This window comes from Aspergillus aculeatus (assembly GCF_001890905.1).
Source record: "Aspergillus aculeatus ATCC 16872 unplaced genomic scaffold ASPACscaffold_7, whole genome shotgun sequence".
NCBI lineage: Eukaryota > Fungi > Ascomycota > Eurotiomycetes > Eurotiales > Aspergillaceae > Aspergillus > Aspergillus aculeatus.
In genome coordinates this window covers 848,107-867,478 of record NW_017962982.1, presented here as the reverse complement: position 1 = coordinate 867,478, position 19,372 = coordinate 848,107, and the positions used below count along the sequence as shown (strand labels likewise).

At 51.1% G+C, this 19,372-nt stretch overlaps 6 protein-coding genes and 1 non-coding gene across 7 annotated transcripts; 4 read left to right on the top strand and 3 right to left on the bottom strand.

Moving 5' to 3' along the window:
- Positions 1 to 400: 400 nt before the first annotated feature.
- Positions 401 to 1,376, bottom strand: ASPACDRAFT_78238 (mago nashi family protein). Its single transcript, XM_020205144.1, has 7 exons — positions 1,280 to 1,376; positions 1,188 to 1,225; positions 1,038 to 1,133; positions 916 to 979; positions 769 to 856; positions 584 to 709; positions 401 to 519 (listed from the first exon to the last, which is right to left on the bottom strand). Exons 1-7 carry the CDS (start codon positions 1,315 to 1,317, stop codon positions 505 to 507), a joined length of 465 nt encoding a protein of 154 aa, XP_020056664.1. The 5' UTR covers positions 1,318 to 1,376; the 3' UTR covers positions 401 to 504.
- Positions 1,377 to 1,657: 281 nt separating this feature from the next.
- Positions 1,658 to 5,366, top strand: ASPACDRAFT_118479 (coatomer subunit beta). The gene is made up of 5 exons (XM_020196167.1): positions 1,658 to 2,071; positions 2,147 to 2,567; positions 2,619 to 3,008; positions 3,059 to 4,667; positions 4,734 to 5,366. Exons 1-5 carry the CDS (start codon positions 1,767 to 1,769, stop codon positions 4,874 to 4,876), a joined length of 2,868 nt encoding a protein of 955 aa, XP_020056663.1. The 5' UTR covers positions 1,658 to 1,766; the 3' UTR covers positions 4,877 to 5,366.
- A 333-nt stretch (positions 5,367 to 5,699) lies between these two features.
- On the top strand, positions 5,700 to 7,686 carry ASPACDRAFT_78233 (putative sphingosine kinase (SphK)). The gene is made up of 3 exons (XM_020205143.1): positions 5,700 to 5,873; positions 5,957 to 6,019; positions 6,097 to 7,686. The coding sequence occupies exons 1-3, from the start codon at positions 5,723 to 5,725 to the stop codon at positions 7,410 to 7,412; spliced, it is 1,530 nt and encodes a 509-aa protein (XP_020056662.1). The 5' UTR covers positions 5,700 to 5,722; the 3' UTR covers positions 7,413 to 7,686.
- A 100-nt stretch (positions 7,687 to 7,786) lies between these two features.
- ASPACDRAFT_42907 (ribosomal RNA processing 1 family protein) lies at positions 7,787 to 8,959 on the bottom strand (the record flags this gene model as incomplete). The annotated part of the gene is made up of 3 exons (XM_020201180.1): positions 7,787 to 8,652; positions 8,739 to 8,846; positions 8,911 to 8,959. The coding sequence occupies 3 exons, from the start codon at positions 8,957 to 8,959 to the stop codon at positions 7,787 to 7,789; spliced, it is 1,023 nt and encodes a 340-aa protein (XP_020056661.1).
- Positions 8,960 to 9,382: 423 nt separating this feature from the next.
- Positions 9,383 to 11,284, bottom strand: ASPACDRAFT_78232 (putative C4-dicarboxylate transporter/malic acid transport protein). Its single transcript, XM_020205142.1, has 4 exons — positions 10,652 to 11,284; positions 10,281 to 10,596; positions 9,812 to 10,222; positions 9,383 to 9,751 (listed from the first exon to the last, which is right to left on the bottom strand). Exons 1-4 carry the CDS (start codon positions 10,986 to 10,988, stop codon positions 9,397 to 9,399), a joined length of 1,419 nt encoding a protein of 472 aa, XP_020056660.1. The 5' UTR covers positions 10,989 to 11,284; the 3' UTR covers positions 9,383 to 9,396.
- A 1,514-nt stretch (positions 11,285 to 12,798) lies between these two features.
- On the top strand, positions 12,799 to 18,293 carry ASPACDRAFT_118469 (uncharacterized protein). Its single transcript, XM_020196166.1, has 11 exons — positions 12,799 to 13,840; positions 13,897 to 13,948; positions 14,005 to 14,021; positions 14,072 to 14,642; positions 14,690 to 14,773; positions 14,821 to 14,880; positions 14,948 to 15,137; positions 15,191 to 16,624; positions 16,671 to 17,074; positions 17,122 to 17,747; positions 17,804 to 18,293. The coding sequence occupies exons 1-11, from the start codon at positions 12,952 to 12,954 to the stop codon at positions 18,025 to 18,027; spliced, it is 4,551 nt and encodes a 1,516-aa protein (XP_020056659.1). The 5' UTR covers positions 12,799 to 12,951; the 3' UTR covers positions 18,028 to 18,293.
- An 887-nt stretch (positions 18,294 to 19,180) lies between these two features.
- ASPACDRAFT_t148 lies at positions 19,181 to 19,251 on the top strand. Its single transcript has one exon. It is a non-coding gene; the product is annotated as a tRNA-Gly (tRNA).
- Positions 19,252 to 19,372: the final 121 nt, after the last annotated feature.

Sequence of the window (19,372 nt, the reverse complement as noted above, 5' to 3'; positions counted from 1 at the left end):
CGGGGGAGGCGAACGGGGCAATCGGCGGCGCCTCGGGCGGTTAATCGGAGGGTTGCGCGCAGCGTTGATAAGGGAATACAAAAAAAGGGGGGGGGACAGATGAAGATGTGATATGATATGATATGATATGATATGATTTGATATGATATGATCTTCAACTGCTTCCGCCTTAATACCCTCTCCCTCATTTCCTTACCCATCGAACATATTTCACATTCTGTTCTCTAGTATCACATAAGTTGGGCATTGTTCTGGTAGTAATAGCCGTGGCCCATTGTACATGAAGCACTTGCTACGTTGGCTCTACTGGCACTCCTGCATTGCGTCATTTCCCGCCTGCAGTTTCCGGACCTGGTCTTCGCCAGTTGCTACTCGCTACTACTAATTGGTGCTGCAATGCATGAAATCAGGTATATCCGCTATCATTTTGGGTGTCTTAAGCCAAATAACAAGTAACGCCTATGCCAATTTGTGTCCTTCTTCGTTCAATCATCGCGTGTGAGTTCAAATAGGCTTGATCTGGACGAGGAAGTTCTATTAGCCAAAATGCCTGGGGGTTGCGCACAAGTAAGGCCCAACTCACCTTGAAGTGAAGCGAGATAAGAGAGAAGATGAGAGCCTTCAAGTCTTGCACCAGATAGTAGAAGACACGGAGACCCTCAGGGTCGGCAGATTCGGTCACGTCCACCAAGGAGCCGATTTTCGCGGTCTGCATCAAACAGTCAGGATGAATGAACCACGGTCAAGGATTGCAATACAAGAACCCACCTCGAAGGAGATATGTTCATTACCCAACCTAATTTCCAGTTCCTGACGTCCATCCTTGTTCTTCTGAGGCCATTTGGAGTCGTCCTCCCTGGGTCGTGTGAGTATACCCAGCTCGTCCAATATCCGGCAGGGTAAGGTAAGGCTTACTTCATGATCTCACTCTCCTTGATGATGCGCTTGACCTCCTGGATCATTGCCGCACTGACACACACTACACGACTATATCAGCTCTTGTAACCCAGTACCACCGCACCTTGTTGGGAACTCACTTTCTTTGCGGATAAGGGAGTCATTGCGGTAATTGGAGTTGTTGGCATATCGGACGGCGGCACTACGGCCATCGCCAAGGGTGCGGAAATCGAATTCTAGTGATCGTTAACTCATACATTCGCCAGCTGCAATGCTGAGAAGATACCAACCTAGAAACTCATGTCCAAACCGCCCAGAGTGACCTGAGCTGCATGGCTGTCAGCAGCTGAGGAAACCTGGGCTTCATACAGGCTGTCCTTACTAGTAGCGGAGATAGAAGGTCTCGCCTTGACCTGACATATTGTGTGTATGGTTGACCTGCAACTTGGTGGCCGATCCAACCAGTCCGTCGAGAATGCTCCGGAGCAAGTGAAAATGATGGGCGCGTTCCTGGGTGGAAGTGCCTGGTTTGTCGGGTTGGTCCAGGCGGGCTTAGTCATTCACACACTCCGGACAGCTTGCTCCGCCGCGCAAATGGCCAGGTTGAGCCTCGAATGTCCGCACCCCCTCCGATTGTCAACATCTTGCACTGATGAACGCTAGGCAGGTGAGGGGAGCCCAGCTATACTAATCCATTTCTTTTTGTCGGCTCCGAATTACCCATTGGGGAGAGTTGACCTGGTGCGCAGCGCTGCCATCCCCTGAACCACCAACCCCAAACAACCACCTGTACTGACCACGCCTAAGCTCTCCTCCTTCCTCCTGACTTTCCCCTGTTACGGCCTTTCGCTTTCACCCACTCAATCACGATGGCCTCCTTCTTGGAAAATGCATACAGTCTGGTCCATTTGGACAACACTGCAGATCAGCCCTCGTTGCAGGAGCTGAAGCTGCAGTTGGAGAAGGGTACCGATGAGACCAAGATGGACACTATGAGGCGGATCATCACGATCATGCTCAATGGAGATCCCATGCCACAGCTGCTCATGCACATCATTCGCTTCGTCATGCCCTCCCGGAGCAAGTCCCTCAAGAAACTGCTTTACTTTTACTACGAAATCTGCCCGAAGCTCGACGCCAATGGCAAGCTCAAGCAAGAGATGATCTTGGTCTGGTAAGGAGATACATACTTCTCTCGCCGTGGTCTAGACTTCCAGTCCTTGTCTCTGATGGTTGCTTTGTTCTACAGTAACGGCATTCGCAATGATCTCCAGCACCCCAACGAGTACATCCGAGGCAATACACTTCGTTTCTTGTGCAAACTCCGCGAGCCGGAACTCATCGAACCCCTCCTCTCATCCGCACGCTCCTGCTTGGAGCACCGCCACGCATACGTGAGAAAGAACGCTGTTTGGGCTGTCGCTTCGATCTTCCAGCACTCCGAATCCCTGATCCCGGACGCGCCAGAGCTCATTCAGACTTTCCTCGAGACCGAGACCGACGGCACCTGCAAGCGCAATGCGTTCGCGGCCCTTATGTCGATCAGCCATCAGAAGGCATTGGAGTACCTTTCGTCCACTTTCGACAGCATTCCCAATACTGATGAGTTGCTACAATTGGCGGAGCTTGAGTTCATTCGTAAAGATGCTGTGCAGAACTCTCAGAACAAGGTTGGTCGCAGAATATCAATGGTTGCGCAGGCTACTAACGGCTGCTTGTAGGCAAGATATCTGCGTTTGATCTTTGACCTTCTGGATGCCTCGACCAGCACTGTCATCTATGAAGCTGCGACCTCTCTGACGGCACTCACCAGCAACCCGGTCGCCGTGAAGGCTGCGGCAGGCAAGCTGATCGAACTCTGCATCAAGGAGGCCGACAACAACGTCAAGCTCATTGTTCTTGACCGTGTTGATCAGCTGCGCATTCGCAACGAGGGTGTTCTGGATGACCTCACCATGGAAATCCTCCGTGTCCTCTCCAGTCCCGACATCGACGTTCGCCGTAAGGCACTCGGCATCGCTCTGGAGATGGTGTCAAGCAAGAATGTTGAGGAGATCGTTATGCTGCTAAAGAAGGAGCTCGCGAAGACTGTTGATGAACAATATGAGAAGGTAAGCTTATCGTCCTGTCTTGACAAATCCGAAGCTAACAGTATATGCAGAACAGTGAATACCGCCAGCTGCTGATCCAGTCGATACACAACTGCGCCATCCGTTTCTCGGAGATTGCTGCAAGCGTTGTCGACCTTCTGATGGACTTCATCGCCGACTTCAACAACAACTCGGCCGTCGACGTGATCTCTTTCGTGAAGGAGGTTGTAGAGAAGTTCCCCGCCCTCAGACACTCCATCGTTGACCGGTTGGTCTCGACCTTGAGCGAAGTTCGTGCGGGCAAGGTCTACCGGGGCGTTCTATGGGTTGTTGGTGAATACTCTCTGGAGGAACGCGATATTCGCGAGGCGTGGAAGCGTATCAGAGCAAGTCTCGGAGAAATTCCCATTCTCGCCTCGGAACAACGTCTCCTTGACGAGGTACCGGAAGACGCTACTTTCAAGGATCAGCCCAATGGTCACAGCAAACCGGCTGCTCCGACCGGATCCCGCAAGGTGCTGGCTGACGGCACGTATGCCACGGAGAGTGCTCTCACTAGCCAGTCGGCTGCTGCTGCCCGCCTTGAAGCTGTCAAGGCCGCACAGAAGCCTCCTCTTCGTCAATTAATCCTAGACGGTGACTACTATCTGGCCACTGTCCTTTCTTCCACTCTCACCAAGTTGGTTATGCGCCACTCGGAGGTCTCCCAGGACGCCGCCCGTACTAATGCTCTGCGAGCAGAAGCCATGCTCATCATGATCTCCATCATTCGCGTGGGCCAGTCTCACTTCGTCAAGGCACCTATTGATGAAGACTCAGTAGATCGCATCATGTGCTGTGTGCGCTCACTTGCCGAGTTCTCTGAGAAGAAGGAGTTGGAGACCACCTTCTTGGAAGACACCCGGAAAGCGTTCCGCGCCATGGTCCAGGTTGAGGATAAGAAGAGAGCCGCCAAGGAAGCTGTTGAGAAGGCCAAGACTGCTGTACAAGTAGATGACGCTATTCCGATCCGGCAGTTTACGAAGAAGGCAGCTCTTGAAGGCGCGGAGGAAATCGAACTGGATCTCGCCAAGGCCACTGGCGGTGACTCGACCGTGGAGACTGTCTCCTCGAAGTTGAGCCGGGTCGTCCAGCTGACCGGCTTCTCGGATGCTGTCTACGCTGAGGCTTACGTTACAGTTCATCAGTTCGACATTGTTCTGGATGTGCTGTTGGTTAATCAGACCCTCGAGACCCTGCAGAACCTTAGCGTCGAATTTGCAACCCTGGGAGACCTCAAGGTTGTCGAGCGACCCACCACACACAACCTCGGACCCCGCGACTTCTTGAACGTGCAGGCTACAGTCAAGGTATCGTCAACGGATACTGGTGTGATTTTCGGCAACATTGTCTACGACGGAGCTAGCTCAACGGAAACCCACGTGGTGATCTTGAACGACATCCATGCAGACATCATGGACTACATCCAACCCGCGCACTGCACTGAGACTCAGTTCCGTACTATGTGGACAGAGTTCGAGTGGGAGAACAAGGTAAACATTAACTCTAAGGCCAAGAGCCTTCGAGAGTTCCTCAAGCAGCTCATGGAGAGCACCAACATGGCTTGCTTGACTCCCGAGGCCTCCCTCAAGGGCGACTGTCGTTTCCTGAGCGCCAACCTATATGCCCGGAGCGTATTTGGTAAGTGTCGACCCCTCTCCGCCAATCCGATTTGTGACGCTGTTGCTGACCTTGGATGTTCTACAGGCGAGGACGCTCTGGCGAACCTGAGCATTGAGAAGGAGGGTGATGATGGACCGATCACCGGTTTTGTGCGGATAAGAAGTCGTTCTCAGGGACTGGCTTTGAGCCTGGGGTCTCTGAAGGGGCTCAAGGCATCTGCGGCATGAATAAAGTGTTGCCTTTGACTCGTATTTGAATAGCCATTACCCTGTTGTTGCTGGACCCACCGATTTGTCTGGACTTATGCACCTATTCACTCTTCTGTGTTTTTCTAATGGACGAAATTTTGTTGATTATTGTGCCTCTTCCTGTTTTTTTGCCGGATGAGAAAAGACTTTATTATTCAATGAAAGATTTCTTAGAATCCCAACGAACACAGGATCGGTTCATTGTTGTCGTACTGTAGGCTGTACGTTCCAGTTCTGGGCCAAAGTATGCCGGATGGCGAGCTGAAACCAATTGGTCCGATGGCGCAGCAGTGGAGTGTTTCCAATGAGGCGCTGGTTTGGTTCCGCAAATGACAGGAGCGATTCATTCCACAAAATTGGGGAAATTCTGGAATCGGATCTGAGGATCGTCTAGAAATCGAAAGGTACGTACTCGTAGAACAGAGAGAGCGAGAAAGAGAGAGAGAGAGAGAGAGAGAGAGAGAGAGAGAGGCGCAGAGGCGAAACTGACCAAGTGGAGAGAGGGAGAGAGAGAGAGGGTCCGGTGGAGGGACCGTTCGTTTCTGAGCCTTGCTCGATAAAGACCGGGCATAATCTCCGTTCCGCTTTAGTTAAGTTACTTCTCTCTTTCCCTTTCCCATTTTCCACCTTAAACCCTTCATGTCGCTTTCCTCCTCACCTAAGACTTATCTATTGCCCGCTTTACTCTTATTCTTAGATTATTCTTATCCCGTTTTCGGATCTTGCTTGTTCCCGTATCCTTACTTTGCCTTTTGTTCATTGGCAGTTTTTCCGAATCTCCTCCGCCTGTGTCGCCCTCTCTCGGCTTTCCTGCCGGGCTTTATCATGGCTACTACCACGACCACTGCCGATAGCAATTCGCGGCCCTCCTTCAACACCGCGGATGTCTCGGATCAGCTCTTACAGCACGATGCCACCCTGGCAGTAGGCGACTCGATCACCCTAACACTGGGAAGCGATTCTTTGCTCGTTGTCGGTAGGTTTAGATGATCAATGGCTGGTTTGAAATATTTTGATTTCATCGTTCCGATAACTAACCTCAACCTCGGGTGCGCGCAGACGAACGCTCCGGCCGCAAATCCGAGCGCGGATGCTGTACAGTGCGGATTCGAAAGGATGCAGGTAACTTCAACCCACAAAACCCACGACTGTAGTAAATTCCTAGCAACTCTGGCCTGACAATTTTCCCACGGTTCTAGCCACCAGGATTGCCCACACTATTTCTCTGTACAATGTCTTGGACGCCGATCTTTCGCCGGCCGGTCTGACGATCACCTATGCGGAGCCGAAGCACAAAGACGAAGTCTCCGTGGCCGCCCTTCAATACTCAATCCGCGAGGAGGAGAAGAGCGCCGCCGAAACCTGGATGAAGAAGTTACTCGATGCCGCTTACGGCTCCGCCCAGCGTAACAAGAGACTCAAAATCCTGATCAATCCTTTCGGTGGCCAGGGTCACGCTGCCAAGCTGTATTCGACGTATGCAGCGCCCATCCTTGCTTCGGCACGCTGTCAGATTGACGTGCAGGAAACCACGCACCGCGGTCACGCAACGGAGATTGTGCAACAACTCGACATCAACGCGTACGATGCGATTGTATGCTGCTCCGGCGATGGGCTGCCGTATGAGGTCTTCAATGGATTGGCGCAGAAGCCCAATGCACGGGAAGCGCTCGCCAAGGTGGCCGTGGCCCTGCTCCCTGGTGGATCGGGCAACGCCATGACGTGGAATTTATGCGGAACCGGCAGTATCTCGGTGGCAGCTTTGGCGATCGTGAAGGGCTTGCGGACACCGCTGGATCTGGTGTCCATCACGCAGGGGAATACCCGCACGCTGTCTTTTCTGTCTCAGTCCTTCGGAATCATCGCTGAGTCTGATCTGGGGACCGACGATATCCGTTGGATGGGGGCTCATCGTTTCACATATGGGTTCCTCAAGCGGCTCATGCACATGACAGTCTATCCATGCGACCTCGCGATCAAAGTGGTCATGGATGATAAGCAGGCGATCAAGAACCATTACAACACCTATGCGCAAAGCCAGCCCGCTGGACGCCCTGCTGAGCTCACTGCAGACCAGTCGGGTGGCTTGCCTGAGCTCGTCTACGGAACTGTACAGGATGACTTGCCCAAGGATTGGGAGGTGGTTCCGGCTGAGACCCTGGGCAACTTCTATGCGGGCAACATGGCCATTATGTCGAAAGATACCAATTTCTTCCCTGCGTCAGTGCCCAATGACGGGCATATGGACATTGTCACCATCGATGGCACCGTCAGTCGACTGAGATCTCTCAAGATGATGACAGAGATCCCCGAGGGAAGATTCTTTGATATGCCCGAAGTCAACATCCGCAAGGCATTAGCATACCGACTTGTCCCTCGGGAGAAGAAGGGATACATTAGTGTGGATGGGGAGAGCATTCCTTTTGAAGCCTTCCAGGGGGAGATTCACAAAGGTCTCGGTACTGTGCTGTCGAAGTCCGGACACTTGTATGAGGCAGACGGCCCCAGGCCTTAGGGGGCCGAACCGGTCGCTGGAATACCTTTTTTGCTTCAGTTTTGTTTTCCAGTTTTTGCACTCCGATGATACCCTGGATTTTGAGGAAAGCACTGGCTTGCTTTCTGTTTCGGGTTGGCTCAACCTGTCCTGACAAGATATATATATAGTGTACACTACCTAGAGAAGAGCGAAGAACGGGTAGCTGATAGAATCTCTATAGATATTGTTATAAATCATTCAATGTTCAACCTCCGTATCTGCCGGATCGGAGCATCAAACAAGGATGATTTCCAAGAAAGAAAAATAGCCTACACAAGTACAGTACATGAACCAAACTCCGAGTCAACCCTTTCCGCAAAGAAACTTTTGTTGCTGTATGTGTTCGTTCTCATCTAATCATCCCCGAACCCTCCCCATTCCGCATCCTCATCCTCTTCTTCGTCATCCTCATCATCATCCTCATCATCACTATCACTCTCGACCTTCCGCTCCTTCCACCCCCACTCAACCAACCGATCATCCTCCAACGCCTCCGCCGCCCGCACCCGCACCGGCTTGTACGGACTCTCCTTCCTCAACCTCTCGAGCGGCCGCAACAACAACTCCGCCGGCACCTGCAGACCCTTAGGTTTTCTGATCGTCGTGCCCTCCGCCGTCGTAACCTCCTCGAACTCCAGCACCTTCTCCAACTCATCCACCCAGATATCCATCACGTGGTACCGCAACCCATCCGGCCCATGCGGCATGGGGATGAAATCCTCCGCCTCGTTGGCCGGGGGCTGGTCTGGGTCGAAATTGAGGGGGCAGAGCGGTCCATCCTCCAAGATGGCGAGGTAGGACTCCAGCGCGGCCAGATCCACTTCCCCTGACTTCGTGTCTTGCTGTTCCTCTTCTTCCGGCGATTGTTGCTGCTGCTGTTGGCCCTTGCCCTTCCGCTTCTTGCCTCCCTTTTTGCTGCTGTTGGTGCTCTCCTCCTCTCGCTTGCGCTTCTTCCCGTCCGCAGTGGCATCATTTACGGAGGCTTTGGTGCCATTCCCCTTGAGAAGCACCTCAAACGCCACCCCAACGTAACACCGGATCAGAAACAGGTACTTGTCCAGCCGGAGGCGGTCGATCGAGTGGAAGTCCCGGCCGATGGTCAGCCAGAAGGCGCGCAGGAACTTGTGGAGAGTGGGGCGCGGCAGCGTGGGCACGAGGCTGTAGGAGAGCGTGCGCGCGAGGGCTTGTTGCGTGAGCGGGCGGTCGGAGTGGTAGAAGCCTTTCGTTCATTAGTTGGATTTTCATTTCTGAGGGGAAGGTTTGGGGCAGGGTGTAGGTTTGGGGGAGAGGGGCAAGGCTGCGCACAGAAGAAAAGTCCCTTCCACAGTTTGAGGAGGTCGAGGTTGGAGAGGTCGGTTTTGGCGCGCAGGAAGAGCGTGAGGGAGTGGGTGGCTTTATCGCGGAGTTTTTTGTCTACCGAACATTGATTAGTATTGGTTTTGTTGGAGGGGGGGTGATTTGAGGCGTGAGGGCGTACCGCTGGATGCGAGCTCCTTTATGAAAGGAGTTTTGCCGACGTCCGTCATGGTGGGAGGTTTCCGGGGGGGGGATGCGCGATTGCAGTGGGGGTGTGGGTGGATTTGAGGGGGAGAGTCTGGGAGTAGGCCACTGGTGACGATCTTATTGCAGGATGACTGGAAAAGTTGGTGGGCTGCGTGGACAAGGATTGGAGTGTTGGTCGCGATACGGCGCGGACTTTGAAGCCATACACTTTTTTTTCTTTGGGAGATTGTGTCGGTGTTTGCAGTGTTTGATCGTGAGGGGCTGTTGATTGGTGGGCGGGAAAGGCGCTGGGGCTGTGGGGCACGTGTGGGGCTTTTTAGTTTGAGGAATGGACTTGCACTGCACTGCACTGAGTGGTGTAGCCCACCATGTAAGTATCATAGCTCATAACTTCTAAGTGTCTAGTATATACTCATATCTCATAGGTATATTTATATCGAACCGGAGATAGCCTAAGCAGTCAGACCTCTTCAGGAGGTGTACTCTGCCCTGACTCGGGCTTGATCTGACGGATCTCGAATCCACCTTCATCCTTATCCTCGCCCTTCTGCGGCCAGAGGATCTGCCGCGTCACGATCGCCCGAACCATCATGTAGCACACAAAAAGCCACATCAGAATCAGAGGCGGCACCATCACGCATCCGATGATGTTGATCGCCTTGCAGGAGAAAGCCTTCCCGATCGCAAAGGTCGCCGTGATCAATGCTGTGTTCGGGAATACGAACGAGAACCACGCCATCGAGAAGACCATCTTTCCCGGCCCAATTACCGACCAGTGCGCGAAGCTCGCGATGAAGAAGAAGAAAAGCGCTAGCCTAGAAAAGGGAAACGTTGGTGGGTGCAAAAGACAGGGATAAGGTATGGTATGCACTTACCCCCAGAGCCATAAGCATGAGAAATTCGCGACGACCTTCACAATGTCCGCTGCTAGAGGCCCGTTGCCCATGAAATCGCTGGGGAAGCTTCGCTTCGCGTGAGACGCCATGTTGACGATGCCCGACACGGTGAAGCCACTGGGACCCACGGATACAAACATTCCGGGGCGGACGTTCTCCCGAGGAAGCTTTTGGGACATGAGCCGATAGATGAAGGCGGAGTAGACCATCAGTGAGACAAGGAACCCCACGCCTTGAATGGTGGTGCCCCCAATGATAATGCGGAGAGCACGAGAGGGTTCGAGGGTCGAGCTTAGGACTCCCGCGTGAGGGCCGATGATTAGCATAGGATATGCGGGAAAGATCCAGATTGGTGTCATCTGAGCGATCGTGAACGTCTGCGTTGACCACCTGCGCGGAAGAACATTAACTTTGCAGCCCAAGGAAAGGGCGTCTGGAGTGTACCTACAGGATTAAATATATGGCTGCAGAAGAGATGACGGCTAGGGCAGCGTCAATCCAGAAGAGAATACCCACTGCAAACGTGAGCCACGGGCCGGTATGGTCGGGTCCATATTGCGAAATGTTGATCAGGATCGTGCCAAAGGAAACCAATGATGCAGGAACAAACAGAGACTCCGTTGGATGCAAGAACGATGCTTTGAACGTGTAGGGGTATAAGTAAAAGCGCGTAAGCAGCAGGCACCAGATGATAACGTAGAGAACCAAGTTGAGCAGGAAGAATATGATGCCAATCGTCTCCAAGCCGCGAAATCTATAGGGAACTAGGACGAGGTTAACTGACGAAGCGGATGTCCAGGGTGAGAATATTTGACTTACTAAAGTACAGAACGTTCGCAATCCCTCCCGTGGCCATGGTCAATGTGAAATAGGCCCATGTGAAGTGACGAAGCCGGCCTTTCCATCCAATTTTCGCCGTAGCCCAGTCCACTTCCCGTCGCCGGTGTTTCTCTTTGTTGCCGTGCGCTTCAGCCCGTTGATACGAAGGTTGGTTCAGCGCCTCAAGAGCCGAACTATGCGCCTCGCGCACTTGACCCCCTCTAGACGGGAATGGAAACGCCCCGAGATCATTCTGAGTGTCTTCGATCGTCGGTGTGCGATATCCTTCCTCCCCGCGATTGCGCGTGTGTCGGGGAGACAAAAGTTCGCTTGCCATTGCCGAGATCCCAAACTTTGCATTAGTTGTCGAGGAACAATTGACATCCCACGGAATCAATCAGAAGAGAAAGGGATGTCTTTCCTGGAAGTAACAAAATTCGAAGTTTCAGGGAGCGATGAAGTCAAAACAGCCAGAGTGGAGACTCGTCCTGCCTTGGCCATAGGCTATATCTGCTGATACCAGTGAGGATCGAAGTCTACCGAGCACAAGGAATTGATAAGAAGGATTTGGGAAGCCAAATTATGCCTCCAGAACGGCAGCAAGAAAAGATAGTCGATCGCCTATCATACCCGATCTGTTGTGGCTGATGCTTGCAAGCGTGCTGTTCAGGTGTTGGCACCAATCGTTTGCAAATGACGATCTAGGCCGGTCGATAAGTGGAGGAGCGAGCGAGCGTGCGGTAGGACACGCGATTCAAGCTTCTTCCCCTGAAGAAGTAGCGACATTCAAGAGTAGAAACTACTCTTGTTGAGCTAGATAGTTGCTACGTAGGAATAGTTCGGGTTGAGGATTTTGTCTCCATCTCGGTTACCGGCACACGCAGCCTCATGGCGGGGAAGCGGGAAAAAGGGCAAGGCACCAAAGCTCGCGGATCAATTGCAGGCGCTGCGTCATTGCCAAGAGACGGACGGATTCTGTTGCCCGCCTGTCTTTGATATACGTAGAAGGAGGTGGAGGTGCGTGTTGCTCTGGCACATACTGAGTACAGTATCACTTGCTATCAGTATTCCTCTCCCAAGTCAATAGTGAGATGAAGATTGGTGCGCCTCTTCCAGTTTACTTTCCCCAAAGGTCAAGTTCTTCGTTGATCCCATGGATTGTGCTGTCAAGCTATTGCTTCATTAGGTCTTGCTGGGCGAATGGCGTTTTGCAAAAATAGGCTTGAGGCACTTTTCGGTGTAGGACCTATGATAGCCCTGTGATCCTCCAGTGACAGCAAGCAGGAAGTGGGTAGCGACCTAAAGATGTAAATATGTGCATGATTGCATTGCTGCATGGGTGCATGCATCATTGTTATGGATTCTTTATGTGCATTGTTACATAATCGGATACTTTGCAGAACATCCGCTTACTTGACACTCCACTCCGTTCCGGGGCCGGGGGATCTACACCTGGCACATACTTCGAAGCTTGAAAAGATCTGGTATGAGTGGAGTGTCCATGATAACCTTTCGTCAAGCTACTATGGCCGCGTCATGCTCTCCAAATGTGTATTTTACAAGGTTCCAGTTCTTTGAGTACAACAGAGTGTATCATTCTGTCGCCACCTTTCTAGACTCAAATTCTGAGCATACACGAGACGGCTCATGTGAGCTCAAGAATGAGGAGTATTATACTTGTGTCCCCTGTGAATCATAATAGGTACAAGGACTTTAAGCTCCGCTCAAAGCCGTCTGGTAAGCGTAGCGGACGATATGGTTGGGTAGCAACGACAGGGTCCATGAATAAGTATCTGCAAGCTTAGACGGATCTTCCGCATCCGGATCTTTCTGACGCAGTCTCCCTCCAAACATAGAACACAAGAGCGGCTCGGCTCAGGAGCTGATTTCCGATGATTGCCTTCAAAAAGAGATTTCCAGTGCTCTGTGGATGCTACCTAATTCGCTCCTCGTTATGACAATTGGCCCATTGTTACACTTGCTTTATCATGACATCACCACTAGGAGCACTCGAAGCGAAGAAGTTTAATCAGTCTCCCGACAGGGGATGGAAGGAGATTTTACCCTGCCATGTACTGGCGCAAAATAAGTACCCCTGCTATTCATGGACAATCCCTGTTGCCTTGGTGGGGCACTTCTCTCGGCGAGCGAGCGAAGCAGTTCATATACCATCCCACCCTCTGACCTCTTTCCTTACTGACAATATTCCCTTCTATGCGCGTCTTCATCGTTCTACCTCCTCTCTCTCATCATCAGCGTTGACTCACCGGTCTCTGATTGAACGCTAAGCACCTCGGGCCATGGCTAGCAACAAAGAGACCAGTGACATCTCTCCCACCTCTTCGGCGGGAAACGGTCAGGATGACGAGATTACTCCCCTCAGATCGCCCAAGCTGGAGCGTGAGAATAGCACATTCTTCGAGCAAATGGACCCCGACCGCAAAGCCGAGTTGACTCGCATAGCCTCCAACTATCAGTCCACCTTTTCCCGACGTCAAACTACTGACTCAGGCGTTGGCGGGGCGAGCATTGAACGCAAGGATACTGTTGAGAACTTGGAAATGGGAGACCCTGTTCTAGATCCAACGAGTGGTCAGTTCGACCACAACAAATGGGTTCGGAAGGTGCTCAGGCTGTTGGACAAAGAGGGCATTCCCCGACCTCCCTCCACTGGTATAGTCTTCCAGCATCTGAATGTCTCTGGCTCCGGATCAGCTCTGCAGTATCAGAGCAGCGTACCCTCCTTGCTGATGGCCCCATTCAGGCCACGGGAACACCTGGGCTTTCTACGTCACTCACCAGAGAAACACATCTTACGTGACTTCGACGGGCTGTTGAAAAGTGGTGAGCTGCTGATAGTCTTGGGCCGTCCCGGGAGTGGATGTTCGACATTTTTGAAGTCGTTGTGTGGAGAACTACATGGATTAAAGCTTCGTAAAAGCTCCGAGATTCAATACAACGGCATTTCGATGGAAAAAATGCACAAGGAGTTCAAGGGTGAGGTTCTTTACAATCAAGAAGTGGACAAGCACTTCCCTCACCTCACAGTCGGACAAACACTGGAATTTGCTGCTGCTGCAAGAGCTCCTGAAGTACGGTTGCGCGATATCACTCGTCAGCGATACGCCAAGTACGTTACTCAAGTTGCGATGACTATATTTGGCTTAACGCATACGTACAACACAAAGGGTACGCATTCTCGTCAAAGGCCCTCAAGCTTCGGAAATTGCTAATAAAAGGTCTAGTTGGCGATGACTACATCAGAGGAGTTTCAGGTGGAGAAAGAAAACGTGTCAGGTTGGTTCCCCTCTGTTGACCTTTCCTTTCCATGCGTTGTACTGACATGCTCTTAGCATTGCTGAAATGGCACGTAAGTGAATGATGCTTAGCCAATGATCTGCATGTATTGACCTCTAATAGTCTCGGGAGCCCCTGTCGGTGCCTGGGATAACAGCACTCGAGGGTTGGACTCGGCGAGTGCGCTTGAGTTTGTGAAGGCGCTGCGAGTCAGTTCTGACCTGGTTGGTACCTGCCATGCAGTTGCAATCTACCAGGCATCTCAGGCGATCTACGATGTCTTTGACAAAGCCATTGTTCTATATGAAGGCCGGGAAATCTACTTCGGACCTTGCAGCGAAGCTAGAGACTACTTTCTCAATATGGGCTGGGACTGTCCTCCACGCCAAACAACCGGTGATTTCTTGACATCAGTGACCAATCCTCAAGAGCGCAAAGCACGAGAGGGGATGGAAAGCAAGGTTCCTCGCACCCCAGATGAGTTTGAAGCATATTGGAAGAAAAGTCCTCAATATGCCAAGCTACAGGAGGATATTTCACAGCATATAAAGGAGTTTCCGTTGGGGGGTCAGTCAGAACAGATGTTCCATGAGATGAAGCATGTCAGACAGGCAAAACACGTGCGGCCGAAGAGCCCTTATGTTATCTCGATTCCAATGCAGGTCAAGCTCTGCACGATCCGGGCCTACCAGAGGTGTGTTCTAATTGCTCCTAGGATTGTCTGTCTACTAACTGTTATAGAATTTGGAATGATAAGCCCTCGACCTTGACAAATGTCATTGGTCGAATCGCAATGTCCTTGATTATTGGCTCGATGTATTTTGGGTAAGTCCATCAGTCCTGCTGGCTTCCGTTTTCTCTGACGCGTCTAGGACACCAAATGCCACTCAAGGCTTCCAGAGCAAGGGAGCTGCTCTTTTCTTTGCAGTACTGTACGTTTGCCGGGGGCCAAGGCGAAATCCTTCATTCGTCATCGACCACTTTACTAATTCTGCGTAGTATGAATGCCCTAATCAGTATTACGGAGATCAATTCACTTTACGATCAACGTCCTATTATTGAAAAGCAAGCCTCTTATGCCTTTGTCCATCCATTCGCTGAAGCATTCGGTGGTATTGTCTCGGATATTCCCGTCAAATTCGTCTGCGCCGTCGTATTCAATATCATTTTCTATTTCCTGGCTGGCCTCGTGAGTGGACCGTCTTGCTAATCTTGCATGTTATGATAACTAACCAGCCACAGCGATATGCGGCATCGCAATTCTTCATTTTCTTCCTCTTCACGTTTCTGAGCACACTCGCAATGTCCGGCATCTTCCGCACACTGGCAGCATCAACTAAAACCCTTGCCCAGGCCATGGCTATGGCCGGTGTCATGGTGTTGGCCATTGTTATTTATACCGGCTTCGTGATTCCTACGCCGCAAATGTCAGATATCCCGTGGTTTAGCTGGATCCGATGGATAAACCCGGTCTACTACACCTTCGAGGCTCTGATAGCCAACGAGTTCCACGGTAGACAATTCACATGCTCAGCATTTGTGCCAGCTTACCCCAGCTTGAGTGGGGACTCATTCATTTGTTCAGTGCGAGGCGCTGTCGCAGGAGAGCGGACTGTGTCTGGAGATGCTTATATCGAATCCCAGTACAGGTATACTTACGCACATGAATGGAGGAACCTGGGTATCTTGATCGGCTTCTGGATCTTCTTCACGGCCCTGTATCTGGTGGCAACTGAGCTCAACTCTGCTACTTCGTCAAAGGCCGAATTTCTCGTGTTCCGAAGAGGCCATGTGCCCCCACATATGCGCGACCTGGACAGAAAGTCAGAAGCCGAAGAGGGCACTACAGATGCCGCCTTGGCTCAGAGGCCTACTGAGAATGAGAAAGATGCATCTGCCATTCCCGAGCAGCATAGCATATTCACATGGCGTAATGTCTGCTATGACATACCCGTCAAGGGAGGCGAGCGGCGCCTTCTCGACCATGTTTCGGGTTGGGTTAAGCCAGGAACTCTCACAGCCTTGATGGGAGTCTCAGGCGCCGGCAAGACTACTCTACTTGATGTACTAGCAAAACGTGTCTCAATAGGAGTTGTCACCGGTGAGACCTTGGTAGATGGTAAAGGTCTTGACAGCAGTTTCCCTAGAAAGACCGGCTATGTGCAACAGCAGGATCTTCACCTGCCTACAACGACTGTGCGAGAGGCATTGCGATTCAGTGCCCTCTTGCGCCAGCCTAAATCGGTGTCAAAGGAAGAGAAGTACAAGTATGTTGAGGAAGTAATTGAAATGCTTAACATGCAAGACTTCGCCAGTGCTATTGTGGGTACGCCAGGCGAAGGATTGAATGTAGAGCAGAGGAAGTTATTGACTATCGGCGTTGAACTTGCTGCAAAGCCCGCTCTACTCATTTTTCTCGACGAGCCTACAAGTGGCTTGGACTCCCAAAGCTCATGGGCCATCTGTTCTTTTCTAAGGAAGCTCGCAGATCACGGTCAGGCAGTCCTCTCGACTATCCATCAGCCAAGCGCGCTCTTGTTTCAGGAGTTTGACCGTCTTTTGTTCCTGGCCAAGGGAGGGCGAACGGTATATTTCGGTGATATCGGAGATCAATCCCGCACCCTGTTGCACTATTTCGAAGTCAACGGTGCTAGACCGTGCGGCTCATCCGAGAATGTGAGTAGCTTGTCCGCCAATCTTACAGTGTACTAACATGACATAGCCCGCCGAGTATATGCTTGAGATTATTGGAGCCGGAGCATCGGGAAAGGCGACCCAGGATTGGGCAGCGGTTTGGAAAGATAGCCAGGAGGCCAAGAACATCCAGAAGGAGATTGACAGGATCTGTCAGGAGAGATCCTCAGCTCCCGAGTCTCAAGACAACACGGCCCAGAAGAGCGAATTTGCTATGCCCTTTACTAACCAGGTTTGGCATGTCACGCATCGAGTGTTCCAGCAATACTGGCGCGAGCCTGCTTACGTCTGGGCTAAGCTCGCTCTAGCTACAGCTGCATCTCTTTTCATTGGTTTTACATTCTTCAAACCGAACAGCACTCAACAGGGGTTCCAGGATGTCTTGTTTAGCGCCTTCATGATGACTTCGATATTCTCCACCCTGGTGCAACAGTAAGTTTCATGTCGAAATTCATGGACATCGCCACTAACGAAAATAGAATCATGCCCAAATTTGTGGTCCAGCGATCATTGTATGAGGTTCGAGAACGACCGTCGAAGGCCTATTCATGGGCGGCCTTTTTGATTGCCAACGTTCTTGTCGAGATACCTTACCAGGTGATTGCGGGTATAATCGCATGGGCGTCCTACTATTACCCAGTCTATGGAGCGAACCAGGCATCCGCCCGCCAGGGACTTATGCTACTTCTGATCACCCAGTTCTACGTGTTCACTTCGACTTTTGCATCTCTGATCATCTGTGCCCTACCCGACGCCGAGACAGGAGGTTCGATCGCAACGCTCCTGTTCATCATGGCGCTCACCTTCAACGGTGTCATGCAGGCTCCCTCCGCCCTCCCGGGATTCTGGATTTTCATGTACCGGGTCTCCCCCCTGACGTACCTGATTGCAGGAATCACGGCGACAGGATTACACGGAAGAGCCATTCGTTGTTCCAGCGAGGAGATGAGCGTGTTCAACCCTCCCTCCGGCCAGACCTGCGGAGACTACATGGCTCAGTACCTGCAGGTTGCCCCGGGGCAATTGTACAACCCCACAGCGACACAGGGATGCGAGTACTGCCAGTTGAGAAACGCCGATCAATACCTCGCGTCGAGTAACATTTGTACGTACTGATTACCTCCTCTCGTCTATAATGTTGTTGACTAATCAGTGAAAAAGACTACAGCGAGCGCTGGCGCAACTACGGTATCGGCTGGGCTTACATCGGTTTCAACGTCCTCGGTACTGTGGCCTTGTACTACATCTTCCGGGTCAAACACTACAATCCCACCAGCCTGGTACGGGGAGTCGTGAATGGCGCAAGGGTGGTCTGCCGGGTATTCAAGCGCCGGTCTGGACGCACGCCCAAGGGCAGGGAGGCCGAGAACGGAAGATTGCTGTAGCTTCCATGCTTGCTTTCGTGCCCGGAATTATGTGCTGATGGGGTGTATGGTTCAGGTTTGCTTTCATTTATGACTTGTTTCCTACTGCTACAGCTTCAGATAGCATGGATTCAAAGGCTTTCAGATGCAGTCCGCATGGTCAAATTGTTCCAGAAACTTGGTCATGAAAAGGAGCCTTGTATTTATCACATTCCAATCGCTGAGACAGTTAGTCACCTTGCAGTAGATCTAACTTGGGAAAATAATGTCAAGCATTTCTCTGAGTCATCTACATCCACATCCACGAGCTCCATGAAACATTCCAGATCATTACGCAAACCGCAGAGTATAGTACATGACGATCAAGTACATGCTATTCCGTCAACCAAGCACCATCCACTCAAGATGAAAAAAAAAATCCCTTAAAAGAGTGTACCATGCATTGAACCACAATCCCCTCCCTCCCCCTACGGAAATCCACGCCGAAACCTCCCAAAAACCACGCAGCAAGCCCACCAGATCATCCTCAAGGTAGCTCTTCCGAAACACATAGCCCTGGACCCCTCGAATCGTACGCAAAGGTTACCTGCCATAGCATAGCTAGACTCAGGAATGTCTAGCAGCTCTTGTTTCTATTACTCTGTTATAGACAAATCGTTATTGTTTGAGCTAGGCGCAAGATACTTTAACTTCTGCATCCCGCCTCTCAACCCTATCCCCCAGCTAGCTTCAATAACACAATGTGAGTGTATACTGTAGCCTCACGCTAAAATAAATCTTGTTAAGACGGATTTTTGCTGTATAACAAAATCCTACAACTGCAAGATTAGTTTTATTATACAAAATTTGTAGTATCGCTCTATAACAAATTTCGTACAAAGGTGTTTTTTTCTATATATAATATCCGTTATATCGAATGGGCAGAATAACTTAAATAGAAATTATTTAAGAAGTAGTTTTAAGAATTTCGAATTTTCTGCTTGGAGAGCATTTCCCTTAAATCAACTAAAATGACATGAAACGCCTTTTACACCTAATTGATATAACGCATATCTCGACATAATGAATAAAAGGGGCTCTCTCAATTAATTCGTTTTTATCATGAGGTTACAGTATACCAAAGTAAGAATTATCTCCAACAGCAAATCAGATGGCGTACCGGTCATCCGCTCCAGCATCATTGGTCTAGTGGTAGAATTCATCGTTGCCATCGATGAGGCCCGTGTTCGATTCACGGATGATGCATCCTTCTTTTGTTTTTCGCAGTTTCTACTGCACTTGCTGTAGAGACTCAGAAGATCCGTTTTTTTCTGTGCTTTTTTTTGGGATTTCTGTTGTGTCTTCATCATAGCCTGTGAGTCCGGAT

What these genes read in the sequence shown, in the direction of transcription:
- ASPACDRAFT_118469 (XM_020196166.1), top strand. Translation starts at nt 12,952, where the DNA reads ATGGCTAGCAACAAAGAGACCAGTGACATCTCTCCCACCTCTTCGGCG. An exon ending in ATTGGCTCGATGTATTTTGG is followed by an intron (nt 14,774 to 14,820) that starts GTAAGTCCATCA and finishes TGACGCGTCTAG; the next exon opens with GACACCAAATGCCACTCAAG. An exon ending in GCTCTTTTCTTTGCAGTACT is followed by an intron (nt 14,881 to 14,947) that starts GTACGTTTGCCG and finishes AATTCTGCGTAG; the next exon opens with TATGAATGCCCTAATCAGTA.
- ASPACDRAFT_78238 (XM_020205144.1), bottom strand. Translation starts at nt 1,317, where the DNA reads ATGTCAGGTCAAGGCGAGACCTTCTATCTCCGCTACTA. An exon ending in GTTTGGACATGAGTTTCTAG is followed by an intron (nt 1,134 to 1,187) that starts GTTGGTATCTTC and finishes AACGATCACTAG; the next exon opens with AATTCGATTTCCGCACCCTT. An exon ending in CTCCCTTATCCGCAAAGAAA is followed by an intron (nt 980 to 1,037) that starts GTGAGTTCCCAA and finishes ATAGTCGTGTAG; the next exon opens with TGTGTGTCAGTGCGGCAATG.
- ASPACDRAFT_118479 (XM_020196167.1), top strand. Translation starts at nt 1,767, where the DNA reads ATGGCCTCCTTCTTGGAAAATGCATACAGTCTGGTCCATTTGGACAAC. An exon ending in CAAGAGATGATCTTGGTCTG is followed by an intron (nt 2,072 to 2,146) that starts GTAAGGAGATAC and finishes TTTGTTCTACAG; the next exon opens with TAACGGCATTCGCAATGATC. An exon ending in ATATGCCCGGAGCGTATTTG is followed by an intron (nt 4,668 to 4,733) that starts GTAAGTGTCGAC and finishes GATGTTCTACAG; the next exon opens with GCGAGGACGCTCTGGCGAAC.
- ASPACDRAFT_78233 (XM_020205143.1), top strand. Translation starts at nt 5,723, where the DNA reads ATGGCTACTACCACGACCACTGCCGATAGCAATTCGCGGCCCTCCTTC. An exon ending in CGATTCTTTGCTCGTTGTCG is followed by an intron (nt 5,874 to 5,956) that starts GTAGGTTTAGAT and finishes GGGTGCGCGCAG; the next exon opens with ACGAACGCTCCGGCCGCAAA. An exon ending in GCGGATTCGAAAGGATGCAG is followed by an intron (nt 6,020 to 6,096) that starts GTAACTTCAACC and finishes CCACGGTTCTAG; the next exon opens with CCACCAGGATTGCCCACACT.
- ASPACDRAFT_78232 (XM_020205142.1), bottom strand. Translation starts at nt 10,988, where the DNA reads ATGGCAAGCGAACTTTTGTCTCCCCGACACACGCGCAATCGCGGGGAG. An exon ending in TGCGAACGTTCTGTACTTTA is followed by an intron (nt 10,597 to 10,651) that starts GTAAGTCAAATA and finishes ACCTCGTCCTAG; the next exon opens with TTCCCTATAGATTTCGCGGC. An exon ending in GCAGCCATATATTTAATCCT is followed by an intron (nt 10,223 to 10,280) that starts GTAGGTACACTC and finishes TCTTCCGCGCAG; the next exon opens with GTGGTCAACGCAGACGTTCA.